The 13,767-nt window shown below is 43.5% G+C and overlaps 1 protein-coding gene across 1 annotated transcript in view; it reads right to left on the bottom strand.

Moving 5' to 3' along the window:
• Positions 1-13,767, bottom strand: part of SMARCA2 (SWI/SNF related, matrix associated, actin dependent regulator of chromatin, subfamily a, member 2) — a 180,052-nt gene that overhangs the window by 18,891 nt on the left and 147,394 nt on the right. The window contains 3 exon segments of the mRNA XM_064579201.1: positions 5,479-5,611; positions 8,466-8,567; positions 9,074-9,179. Coding sequence (XP_064435271.1) covers positions 5,479-5,611; positions 8,466-8,567; positions 9,074-9,179 — 341 coding nt within the window.

A 13,767-nucleotide genomic window follows, 5' to 3' on the forward strand; every position in this document is an offset into this window, starting at 1 on the left:
AAATATGAACAGATCAATTAATGTGTAAGAAGATCCAATCAGTAATCAAATACCTCCCAACCAATGGAAGTCCGGGACCAGACAGCTTCACTGGTGAATTCTACCAAACATTCAAAGAAGAATGAAGAATCTTCTCAAACTCAAACAATGAAGAGGAAGAAACAGTTGCAAACTCATTTTCCCAGGCCAGCATTACGCTGGTACCAAACCAGACAAGGATGCTACAAGGAAATATTACAGGCCAATATCCCTGATAAGCACAGAGGCAAAAATCCTCAATAAAACATTAGCAATACAAATTGAACAACACATTAGGAGGATCATATACCACAATCAAGAGGGATTTATTCCAGGGCACCTGGCTGGCCCTAGGTGGCTCAGTCGGTCAAACAGGTAACTCTTGGTCTTGGAATTGTGAGGCCTACATTAGGTTAAAGATTACTTAAAAATAAAAAATATAGGGGCACCTGGGTGGCTCAGATGGTTGAGTGTCTGCCTTCAGCTCGCGTCATGATCCCAGGGTCCTGGGATCGAGTCCCGCATCGGGCTCCCTGCTTGGCGGGAAGCCTGCTTCTCCCTCTCCCTCTACCATTCCCTCTGCTTGTGCTCTCTTGCTGTCAAATAAATAAATAAAATCTTTAAAAATATACATATATATATATAATTAAAAAAATATATATATAATTAAAAAAAGAGGGATTTATTCCAGGCATGCAAGTATGGTTTAAATCTGTAAGTCAATCAACATGATATATCACATTAACAAAACAAAGGATACAAATCATGATCATCTCAATAGATGTAGGAAAAGCATTTGACAAAATTCAATATCCATTTATGATAGAAACTCTCAACAAAGTACATATAGAAGGACAATACCTCAACATAATAAAGGCCATGTATGGCAAGCCCACAGCTAATATCATACTCGATGAAGAAAATCTGAAAGCCTTTCCTCTAAAATCAGGATCAAAAACAAGGATGCCCACTCTTGCCCCTTTTATTCAACACAATATTGGAAGTCCTACCCTGCACAGTTAGGCAAGAAAAAGAAAAGGCACCCAAGTTGGAAAGAAAGAAGAAAAACTGTCACTATTTGCAGATCTTATTATATATAGAAAACCCTAAAGTTTCCCCTAATGATTTCAAAGTATGTTAGAGCTAGTCGAATAATTCAGTGGAATGATACAAAATCAATATGCCAAAATCTTGTGTGTTTCTACACACAAGTAACAAGGTCTCAGAAAAAATCAAGAAAACTATTCTACTTACAGTTGCCTCACAAAGAACCAAATAGCTAGGAATAAATTCAACCACAGAGGTGAAAGACCTGTAAACTGAAAGCTATCAGACATTAATGAAATAAAGTGAAGCATATATAGAGAAATGGAAAAAAATTATTAGTGCTATCAACTGGAAGAAATAACATTGTTAACATGTCCATACTACACAAAGCAACCTGTAGATTCAATGCAATCTATCAAAATTCCAATGGCATTTTTCACAGAAATTGAAGAAACAATCCTCTAAAATTTGTATGAAGCCACAAAAGATCCAGAGTAGCCAAAGCAATCCTGAGAAAGAACAAAGCTGGAGGTACCACAGTTCCTGATTTCAAACTATATTATAAAGCTATAGCAATCAAAACAGCATAGTACTGTCGTTAAAAACAGACACACAGATCAATGGAACAGAGAGCCCAGAAATAAAAGTCAATTTACAACAGAGCCAAGAATGTACAATGGTGAAGGGACAGTCTCTTCGGGAAGTGGTATTGGAAAAAAAGGACAGCCACATGCACAAAAAATGAAACTGCATCCCTATCTTATACATAACAAGAACTATTTCAACATGGATTGAAGACTTGAGCATAAGACCCCAAACCATCAAACTCCTAGAAGAAAACAGGCAGTAAGATCCTTGACATTGGTCTTGACTTATGGTGTCTGCTCCGAAAAATCATTGCCAGCCAAAGCAAAAACAAGCATGACTATATCAGATGAAGAAGCTTCTGCACAGCAATGGAAACGATCCACAAAATAAAAAAGCAACCTACCGAATGGGAGAAAAAAAAAAAAACCTGCAAATCATCTGTTAAGGAGTTAATATTCAAAATCTATAAAGATCTTCTACAACTCAATAGCAAAACAATCCAATTAAAAAAATGGGCCAAGATTTTGAATAGACATTTTCCCAAAGACATACAGATGGCCAACAAGTACATGAAAAGGTGCTCAACATCTCATCATCAGGGAAATGGGAAATCAAAACCACAACGAGGTATCACCTCACACCTGTTAAAATGGCTAGTATCAAAAAGACCAGAAATAAAGAGTGTTGGTGAGGATGTGGAGAAAAGGAGACCCTTGTACCATGTTGGTGGGGATGTAAATTTGTGCAGCCACCATGGAAAACAGTACAGAGGGTCCTCAGAGATTTAAAAAAAAAAAAAAGACATTATCCAGCCATTCCACATGTGGGTGTTTCCATGAAGAAGATACTAAATTAAAAAGATGTGCGAACCCCCATGTTCACTGCAGCGTTACTTATAGTCAAGATTTGAAAACAACTAAGTGCCTACTGATGGTTGAATAAAGAAAATGTGGGGGTGTGGGGGGTGTGTGTGTGTAGTGGAATATTATTCAGCCTTAAAAATAATGAAATCCTGCCATTTACGGCAACATGGATGGGCCCAGAGGGCATTATACTTTGTGACATGAGCAAGATAAATAACCATATGATCTTACTTAAATGTGAATTCTTTTTTTTTTTTTTTTTTTTTTTATTTGAGAGCGAGAGAATGAGAGACAGAGAGCATGAGAGGGAGGAGGGTCAGAGGGAGAAGCAGGCTCCCTGCCAAGCAGGAAGCCCGATGCGGGACTCGATCCAGGGACTCCAGGATCATGACCTGAGCCGAAGGCAGTCGCTTAACCAACTGAGCCACCCAGGCGCCCTTAAATGTGAATTCTTAAAAATAAAACAAAAACAGACAAACAAACAAAAAAACCCCGAGGCTGGTTGCCAGAGGTGGGGGTTGGAGGGTGAGTGAAGGGGGTCAAAAGGTACAACTTCTAGGTAAAAAAATAAGTCCAGTGGTTTACTGTAGAGCACGGTAGGTAGAGTTAATACTGTCTATGTGACAGCTGCTAAGAAGGTAGATCTTCTACTTTCCCAACAAAAGAAAACATTTGTAACTATTTGTCGTGATGCCTATTAACCAGATTTACTGTGCTGATCCTTTTACAACATATACAACTATTGAATCCGTATTTGTGCGCCTGAAACTAACATGTCATTTATACCCTAAGATTTAAAAAAAAAAAGCAGCAGAAGTGGCAGAAGAGAGGGTCCAAGAGAGGCAGCATGAGGAGGCTGCGTGGGACATGGGTTCTTGCCTTCAGCCTCCAGACAGACCCACAGCACACGGGGACCTACAGAATTGTGAGGTAATAAATTTGGGTCGCTTAAGCCACTACCTTTGTGCTCGTTCATGACACTGGCCCCAGAAAGCTAACGCACCGTGTCTCAGGACAGCTCAGAGAAGCGAAACCTCGAGGGGTAAGAGGGCAGCTCTCTGAAAGCAGATGAGAGACGCAGCTCTCAAGTAAGGAAAGCTCTCGTCGAGGTCCGTTATGTAGACCTAATGCATCAAATGCTGGAATATCAGAACTGGGGAATAACCGTACGGCATTGGAAAAGGTCCAATTAAGAAAAGGCAGACTCACTGAAAAGACTGACACCAAGAACAGCGGTGGGTGTGGGGACAGACACTCGTCACACACTCCAGGCCTGGGGGGGGGGGGGGTGGGACGCAGGCATCCGATGTTTGAACGGCGTCCGCAGTGATTTAGGGTAGACGTTTTCAGGACAGTACTTAGAGGGAGACTGATACGTTTTGTTAGGCTCATTAACAAATCGTAATGTATTTTGCTGTCTGAAGGCACTCATTGCTATGGGAAAAATGTTCATAATTTAGAAAAATTAGGCTACGAAACCGTGTGCTGCGCTTTTATAAAGAAAATAGGTAGAGAAAAACACTGGAAGGCAAATTCTCAAAATGCTAAATGTATACTGGGTAATGGAATTACAAATTATTGTTTCTTAAACATTTCCCACGTTGTCTGCACTAAGTATGTAATCAGGAACAAATCTAATAAAAATATTTGAGGTGAACCTGTACGGTTTCATGTAGCAGACCATAAACTACTGGGGTTAATTACTTGCAGAGGAGGTATGGGGTGAGGATGTAATTAGGAAAGTTTTGACTTTTGAAGGTGGCCTTAACCTTGTGTAAACATATGGGTTATCAACCAGGGCTGGAATGACGCTAAGACAGAAGAGGTCTTGGGTGCAAAATTTCTGAAGAGTTAAGATGTGATACACACACACAATGTAATATTACACAGCCATAAAGGATGAAATTTTGTCAGCTGCAACATGGGTGGAGCTAGAATATTACGCTAAATGAATTAAGTCAGAGAAAGACAAATAGCATATGATCCCACTCATAGGTGGAATTTAAGACACCAAAAAAAACGAGCCAAGGAGAAAGAGACAAACCAAGCAACGGACTCTTAATCATAGAGAACGAACTGACGATTACCAGAGCGGGGATGGAGGGATGGAGGAAATAGGTGATAGGGATGAAGGAGTGTACTCATCTGAAGAGCACTGAGAAATGTATAGAATTGTTGAATCACTCTATCGTACACCTGAAACTAATAAAACACTGTATGGTAACTATTCTGCCATTAAAATTTCTGAAGGCACCCAAACTCAGTAATCCAGGTAAATATCTTAATGCAGTATTTGAAAAACTCAAAATTAATGCAAAAAAAAATCCATGATGAACAAAATACCAAAATTTTAAATACAGACAGGATCCGTGTTTGATCCACGATGGCTAAGATGGACCACGTTTCCAACTCATTTTGACAATGATTTTCTAAGACACAGACTCTCACAGTGTGCTTGGTCCTGGGCCCAGCAGCCTCAGGATTCCCTGGGAGCGGGTTAGAAATGCTGGCAAGCCCCAACACAGGTTACAGAATCAGAAACTCTGGGGGTGGCGCCCAGGAATCAACGCTCCATGAGTCCCTCCAAGTGAGAAGACCACTGTGTTACGCAACAGTTAGGGGAATGAACACCAATGCTGGTAGAAAATGTATTTCATGCTGACTTTTCCAAAGACAACATTCAGTTGAGTGTTTGCTAGGAGGCTGGCCCGATGCTAAGCTCCTTGCATGCCTGGGGCGCATATTTAGTACCTGGGTTTTATAGAGAAGGAAGGGGCCCTTGAGCAGGGTTAGGTACACTGCCTGGGGTTGCCCAGCAAGGACATGCAAGGAAGGACACGGGAGACCAAGGAATGGCATCCAGATCTGCCGGACTCGAGCGTCTGTTTTGTTAGCCTCCGTGGAACCATCTACGCAGGTGGCAAAGGGCAAAGAAGCAGAAGCAGCAGAGGTCTGGGCTTACCCTCTGACTCGGACTCCTCCTCCTCCTCCTCCTCCTCCTCCTCGTTGCTGTCGTCCTCACTCTCTTCCTCTTTGGCGATTTTCTGCCGAGCACTCTTAAACACGGACTGTAAGACGATCGAGTCTTCGTAGATCTAAAGGGTCATAGGGGCACCGGTTAAAACCCGCTAAGCTGAGGACGCAAGATGCTCAACCACAACGCGCTCTTCTCTTCCTCGAGGAACACACCTGCTTTGTTATACATGAATCCTCTTAGAAACACCAGTGCTAGCTTTTATGCTTGCAGGAAACCCCACGGGAAAACGCTGAGCTCAAACACACACACACTGATTCTTCTGGAAAAAAAGTCCATTTGTGGTTGAAACAATTTGTGTGTGTGTGTGTGTGTGTGTGTGCGAGTACGCACATGGGCATATATACTTAGGGAAGGGTGGGCTTCCGTAAGAGAGCCTCTCGTTTTTGACAACCAAAAGAATATTTAAAAAAAACTACATTTCTTATTCGAGTTGTTCTATCAAATACTCTGGTAAAGGAACCTCCTTTAAAATGCAAATGCCCTAACAAAATGGCGGCTCTTCTTTATTATTGGTTTATCCGCACTGGCTGTTACTCCTCGAATCAATACTTCCCTTTTAGCGTCTGCACGTACCTGAGCACAGCCCCGTGGAGTTGCTAAGATCTCAAGTTCAAAAATGGTCCCTTTTCTCAAAGAATTAAAAATAGAAGTTACTATATGATCCAGCAATCCCGCCTCTGGGTATATACCCAAAAGAACGGAGAGCAAGGTCTCCAAGGGAGATTTGCACACCCATGTTTACAGCACCATTATTTATTCTTAATAGCCAAGAGTGGAAGCAAACGCAGGGTCCACTGGTAGAGGAACAAATTGCAGTATATAAGGAAAATGAATTCTTCAGCCTTAAAAAAGGAGAAATCCTTTCACCTGCTACAAGGATGAATCTTGAGGACACTATGCTGAGTACCATAAGGCAGTCACAAGATGACAAATACTGTCTGATTCACTTCTATGAAGTATCTAAAGTAGTCAAATTCATAGGTTCCCAGGGACGGGGCAGGGGGGTGGGGGAACCTCAAGGGGGAGGTGTTTCATGGGTAGAGAGTTTCAGCTTTATCAGGTGAAAGCATTCTGCAAATCTGTTGCACAATAAAGAGAACATACTTAATATTGGACTGTACCCTTAAAAATGATGAAAAGGATACATTTTAGGTGTTTCAACAAATAATAAACCATGGGAAACAATGGCCCCAATTCTAGAACAGAGTCTTTATTGTAAAGAGGAGCCACACGCTCATGAAGGTGATGGGACACCCTGGAGTGAGCACCACAGGACATAGTGCAAGGGGGACAGAGGGTGGGGAGGGGTCCTGGGATGGGGCCGCGGGGGCAGAATTTGCCAGAAATCAAAATTCAGCTGGATAGTAACAGGAGAGGAGGAGTCCATCAGGGCTGAGAAAGGAGGGGGGCTTTTTAGGGAAGGAGACCAAGTGCATGCATCTGGCATTGCGCCAAGGTCAATTTCCTGGCGATGACCGTGGACTGCATTAGGCAAGACGTTGCTGTCTTGTGACCATATAAAGGGCCTGCGGGCTCCCTCTGTCCTGTGTCTTGCAACAGCATGTATATCTGGGGAAGCACGTGTTCATGGGGCCAGTGTGATTGGACCATGGACTGTTTAGGGTGAGAAGTAGCAGAAGAAGGAGACTACGGCACCAGAGTAGGGTATGACTTTGGAAAGCAGCCTATGGAGACAAAACTTGTTCTAGAACCTAACAGCACATGGTGGGTAGTAGATGGGCAGGAAAAGGCGGTGGTGAGAGAGAGAGAGAGCAACTAGTCCCCAGGATGAACGGAGAAGGAAGCCAGTTAAGAGGCCATTTGTGACTCTACTTCACGCACAAGATGGGGTGTGGGCAGAAAGCGAGGCTGTGGCACGGGAAGGGGCTGGGAGTAGGTTATGAAGATCCCCCCAAATCTATTCAGGGCCTGCAAGTGGTCATTCACAGAAGATACCCTCGTTGACTCTTGTTTACCCTCTAGGTCCTGGCTGTCCTTTTAGCATTCTTTCAAGAGCGTCTCAAATACAGAAGCCGTGCGTTCGAGAACTAGTGTTTCGACAAAGAGAATACCACTGTGAACTGGAAATGTACCGTCTTTTCAGAAAAGACCCATGCGAGGATTCTCATGTTCTCCAGTTTAACGACTGGAATGGACAGGAGGGTGGGAAAAAGAGTAAGATCCACAGAGAAGCTTAAGGAACTTATTGGCGGCTTGACATGGATACTGGGTGGCAGACACATGGACCTCTCCTTCCTTCTTCATGACACAAGAGCATTGGGCTGGAAATACAGATGGGGAAAAAAGGCGTGCCTACAAAAGGGGACTGGAACTCAGGTGTCATTAAAGTGAGAGTATCCTCCCCCTAGTTATTCTCATCAGTTGAGTGTCACTTACTTATGCACAGTAGACAAGGGGAGTTCTTTATTACAGTTGGCTTGATAAGCATTTTCTGTAAGCAATTAGAGACAGTGGGTCTTTTTTTCTCTAGATGTATTTTTCGTTTTGTTTTGTTTTAAAGCACAGTAGTTTCACTTCCTGATTCAAGGTTATGGTCAGAAAAACGAAGATGAATATAATCAAATACACAGTCTCGACAAAAGCAAAAACTGTACCTCTAGCCTTTAAGCATTACACTAAGTGATTTCCTGGAATTCCACCTCTAATTAGAAGCCAAGCCTTGAAGGAAAGCACAAATAGGAGCTGGCACAGCTATGGTACAAAGAGGCTGGCCTTCATTTGAAAGTGCCAAAGCCTCAATTTACTTACATGCTAGCATACGATGTAGGCTTTTCTTATTTTTGATTCTCCCCGGGGGAGAGGCAGTGATTCAAGCAGCAGAAAAATGAAATCTATCAAAGTTCAGAAGCACAGGTTAGGTTCTACATTTTTTTAGACAACTGAAGACATACCTGGGATCCCTCCAAGTTGAACGTCTGAGCATTGTGACAGAGAAGCATGACATCCTTCTCCAGGTCACCCAGGCTCCGGTACTTGTGATTACGAATTCTTTCCTAATGCAAATTTTGGATAAAACATAGGAAAGAAGAAAAAAAAAAAAAAAAAAAAGCCAACAATCATTACCTGGTAAAAAAAAAAAAAAAAGCCTGATTTGATTTTTCCTTTGTCTTCACAGCAGACAGCCCTGCCGGGGATATGGGAGTCAACAACTCCAGGGGGCGCCAGAGAGCCCACCCTCCCACAGGTGTCCCTTCTTGTAAGGGGGAAGGAGCAGCGCAGGATGGAACACAAGAACAGCAAAAGGATGGGGGGAGGACTCGGAAACTTCTTAAATAAAATGCAATATGTTACATTATGAGCTCTCCACATAAATAAAATACACGGAAAGGCCCAAGGATCTCCCCGCCATTTTGGTGACAAGCCCTAGATTGCGGGGGGGGGGGGGGCGGGGGGGGTGTTGTCCATGGTGCTCAGACAGGACGCCACTGCCCAGTCCTGAGTGTCATCATTTCAACGGCTTCACCCTTCTTTTTATCAAGCGTGTAAACAAAATATCTACCTTTATTTTTTTGAAATCCACCGGCTTCCTAATTAATTCATAATATTCTGGCAATTCTTTCCTTGAGGGCAACTGAATGAAGACTTCACTGAGCTGCCGCCCTGAACTGTAGGGTGGGAGAAACAGACAGACACAGATCCGGTCATACGTTACCAAGGAAAGCATTTAGGTCAGAAAATGCCCAAAAAGCAAACGGCATCCCCCGGCCTACAGACGCGGGGCCCTTTAAATCAAGAAAAATCCCACAAGTGTACTGGAGCTGAACGCTCCCTGCGCTAACTCCGAAATCACATTAAAATGCCATCAGAGCTCCACTTCTGTCCACTGTGAGTTCCTCCTTCGGAGGCAACGTGGCTCTGCTTTTTGATAGAAATCTTTAAAACGTCCTATTCAACCAACAATTCCATTTTTAAATGAATAATTGAGTTGGTAAAAAAAAAAAAAAAAAAAAAACAACCCACAATGGCTTTATTTCCATATTCCTTTGTCTTCAAACTCCCTGTATATTTAGAAAGTAGTATGTTAGAATATACTCCGGAAACTCAAATGAAGAGCCTTTGTGTGTCTTTCTTTTCTGTCTGATTCCTTTTAGAGTATTTTACACACTGTGAACCATGCGTACCTTTATTAGTATTTGCCAGAGGAACCCCTTCAGATGGCCTAACTGCTCTCGTGTGCGTACGGAGCCACTTGGGCAGGAAAAAACTAACTTATTCGTGCAGATGCCTCGTGTGTCTGGGATTAGTGCGGTACCCTCCCTCAAACCAAAGCACATTCAATAGCAGCAAATGCTTCGCGACTTGTAACTTTGAAAACCAGTCTCTAAAGCACTGTGAGCTTTTAACATCACTTAAGAGTACGGGAAGCAGGCACGGTTACAGGAACAAAGATATTCATAATTTAGGTTCGGGATTCTAACATCTGATTTGGCCTATCCACATCCAGTGGCAGCCTGTGAGGTATGGCGGAGTCATTTTTCACAAAAATCTCGCTTCCCTTACGATGCAGTCTCTACTTCCTTTGTGAAGGCACACCTACCAAAAAAAAAAAAAATAAATAAAATAAAATAATAATAAACCTAAATCCCTGCCATGTAAATTCTGGAAGGTGAGCCCAGGAGTGTGCAAGCATGCTAGAAGCTGTGGCTAAGAATGAGGGACAATATGCTGTTTTAATCCGCAGTCCCAGTTGTGTAATTAAAAAATATTCATAATGACAGTTATCATAAAAGAGGCATGCGCAGTAACTCAGACGGTTGCTTAGCAACCAGTGGGGACGATGCTGAAGAGCATAGGGGCCTCTGCATAAATTAACCGAAAATCCTGTCAAAGGAATGGGCGAGTTTTCCTGTTATGCTGGGTCTTGGCTTTATTTTTTTTAATACACACAGGAGCCTCATAAATATGGAAATCAGGGGCACACACAAGGGGTTTAAGAGCCTGCAGCTTAACAGGGAATTGGATCTTTGGGTTACCGTGGGAAGAACCAAGGAGCGTCTCCCACCCTGTGGCCACCCCTACCCCCCTTTTCCGGGCTGATCGATGCATTCGTACCTCCATAAATTATTACCACAGAGTATGTGACGACAACTGGTTTATTGACTATCACCTTCACCACAGGCCCACAATGTCTGCTTTTGTCTCTTTTCCTACCATTCTGAGGTTTATACACACACACATTTTACCTGCTTGAAAAGGAGTATCTGGAAGGCAATTTAGAGGTATCAGTTTTTCTATTTCTATCCGTGTCGTCTCGACAATCAGGAAGTCAGACCTCTTTGTCATCTCAGATTGAACACCTGACCCTCAGTGACATCTTCACGCTGTCATTTTGTACATTGCCAACAGATGGTGTCATTTTTCTATTGATGGATTACAAGGACATCTGTGCTTTGTACACCTGTGACGGACAGACTCTCGGTTTCAACTGTGCTAACTGGTGAAATAAGAAATAAGCTGTTTGCACCAAGAACGTGATACAGCGCTTCCAAATGGGGGCAAAATGGCCCAAACAATCTTGGTCTGATGTCCCTGCTCTTAGTCAGGTTGTGGCAATTCTAGACCCTGTGACGAGACAGGTCCAGAATTATCTGTGCTCATAAAGGAGAGAGCTGAACGTTCTGAGACTCAGAAAATAAGACAAAATTTTGTTGATCCTGTTTAAAAATTAAGGGCTCACTCGACTCAATATTCCTGTCCTGCTGCCTTTCTCCCATCTCCCTGAGGACAGAGGACAGGGGGCAAACAGAAGACCTGGAAGCTACTGGCAAAGACCTCTTGTGGTCTGCTGGTGCGATCATCATACAGCCATCTCGGTCTGGCTTTCAAAGTCCTCCTCTGCTCATTCCCTGCAAACCCAGTCTATACTGATGACCTGACTCTTCTCGTCACGACAGCTTCTTTCCTGTGTGCCCGTGAAGATCGTGGTCAACCCCCACTTGCTTACTCATTTCCAGCCTCCATGCCTCCAACCATACTTCAAGAACCCATTCTCCATGCAAATGGGAAGAAATTCTTACTATCAAACTAACCTTTGGTACCTCCCTGCCCAGAACTTAATTCTTCTATGTACCTGTTTTTGTTTTTTCCCTCTTTTCCAAAGAGGGTGGGAACATCTTACATGCGGCCAAAAGCATCCCCCTCCCTGTCGGAGGAGTGGTTCTGATGACCAGCTTGGGCAGGAATGTCAGGAGGACATCCAGCTTTAGGTGATCTATAGAATGCAGTGAGGTAGGGGCGCCTGGGTGTCTCAGTCGGTGAAGCGTCTGCCTTCAGCTCAGGTCATGACCCCTGGGATGGAGCCCCGTGTTGGGCTCCTGTTCAACAGGGAGTCTGCTTCTCCCTCTGCTCTCCCAACCTCCTGCCCCCCACTTGTGGGCACACTCTCTCTCAAATAAAAAAGAATGCATCAAAGTAGAACCACTTGCTACCAACATCACTACAGTAACTTATTTTTTCCCCCTAAATTAAAGGTTAAAAAACAATTAAGGAAGTGAAACAGTCTGACAGAGTTTTGAATCCTTGGCATTTCTTTTTCAAACTTAAGCTGAGCAAAGGCTTTTTCAACATACCTTTTCAAATGCTTCCCCCCCTCCCCCGGGGCTGGAAAGTTGTTTTTTGGTTTTTTTTTTAAGTCCAGAACAATGGACTAATTGTACAATGGTTTGTGAAGAAGGTGTTCTGTTTCTGTTGAAATGCTTAACCTACCCCCCCCCCCCCAGGTATTTTCCATTATATCACTTTGTACAATTTAAGGACTGTAAGAAATTGTTCGCTGGAAGGGTGGGTGCTGCTTCCCATGACCGAAGCGATACCCGCTTCCTGCTCCCAACAAGGATTCCACTGATGGTCCGTTACTTCAGATCTATCGCATACAGAGATCGATCACAGAACAGGAAACGTGACCCCAATAAGGAACAACCTGGGTGGGGGAGGAGCATAACCTAAAATATAAAATAACAGTGTGCACTGCAGAGAGTTTCCAGGTGCTGGCCGACCGCAGACCAGGGGTTCCTCCCCGCAGAGGTGAATGGACACAGGGACACGTGGCCCCAATGTCAGGGTGTGTGAGACAGACGTAAGGGTCCCCCGTGTCACCGTGGGAACGGTGGTTTGCAAACCCCAAATGTACTGTTCGTAAGTGTGTGTGCATACACATGGATACGCAGGCACACAGGTGAGGTTTACTTTGCTGGGCTTCACGTGGGAACCCACTTCCCTCCCCTTACTTCTGCAAACCAAAGGACGCGCGCGACTTTCACGTCTGTACTCCTGGGATTCTAAAATGATGACAGCATACGTGAAGAACGTCCCATAAACATCAGCTTGCCCTCTGATTACATTTCAGGGATGGCACAAGACGGAAATGCTAGCTAAGAGACCGACTCCTTTAAAATGCTGGCTATTCTGCCTTCCCTGTAAACCCAAACCAAGAAGATAAGGTATTGGGTGAGGGGTTTTTGGTTTTTGTTTCTGTTTTTTTTTGTTTTAGGATTTTTTTTTACCTGCCCAGGCTGATCTGTTGACAAGCATGGATAATGGATACTTTTGAAAAAAGAGAATTTAGCTAACATTGCAATAGCCCCATGTTTACACTTACTAAACAAAACCTATCTTGCCTGCATTAAAAAAAAAACAAACGATGTCATGATTTAGAATACCCACTTGGGGTTGCAAGGATTTTACAAAAAAAAAGTTACTGCAATATGGAATCAAACACAGGAAATCTTTTGGGATGAAAACTTTAAAAAAATTGGATCAACATTGGAGGGCAGTAGGTGAAAGCATGCTATTGCTTTCCAGGGTCAGATTCTGGTGAGGTTTCATACAAACCACATAAAAATACACCTGAAACACAGTAGCACCCCACCTCCCCCAGGGAGCCCCCAGAGACCCGAGCTAGGCACGAAACAGGTGAGAAGCACCTGCGCTCCGTGTTCACTACTGAGATCTCTCACCTGAGTCTTACGGAGTATTGATCGATAACTGATCGATAATTCCTAACAAGTTGGAAACCTGAAGAATACGGGAGGTTATGGCAAAACAGAATGCGACTGGGGTAAGCTTGCCTTTGGCAGTGGAAGCCGTGGCTGGCGGGTACAAATCACCCCATGGGTTGTGCTAGGACTGTAGATACAGGATGTGCCTGAGGTGTCAACCAAAATAAGGTTACTTCAGGTTAATGCAAGTGCCCCG

This window comes from Mirounga angustirostris, unplaced genomic scaffold (assembly GCF_029215605.1).
Source record: "Mirounga angustirostris isolate CCGP_5_RB_7025 unplaced genomic scaffold, mMirAng1.0.hap1 SCAF_15, whole genome shotgun sequence".
Classification (NCBI taxonomy): Eukaryota; Metazoa; Chordata; class Mammalia; order Carnivora; family Phocidae; genus Mirounga; species Mirounga angustirostris.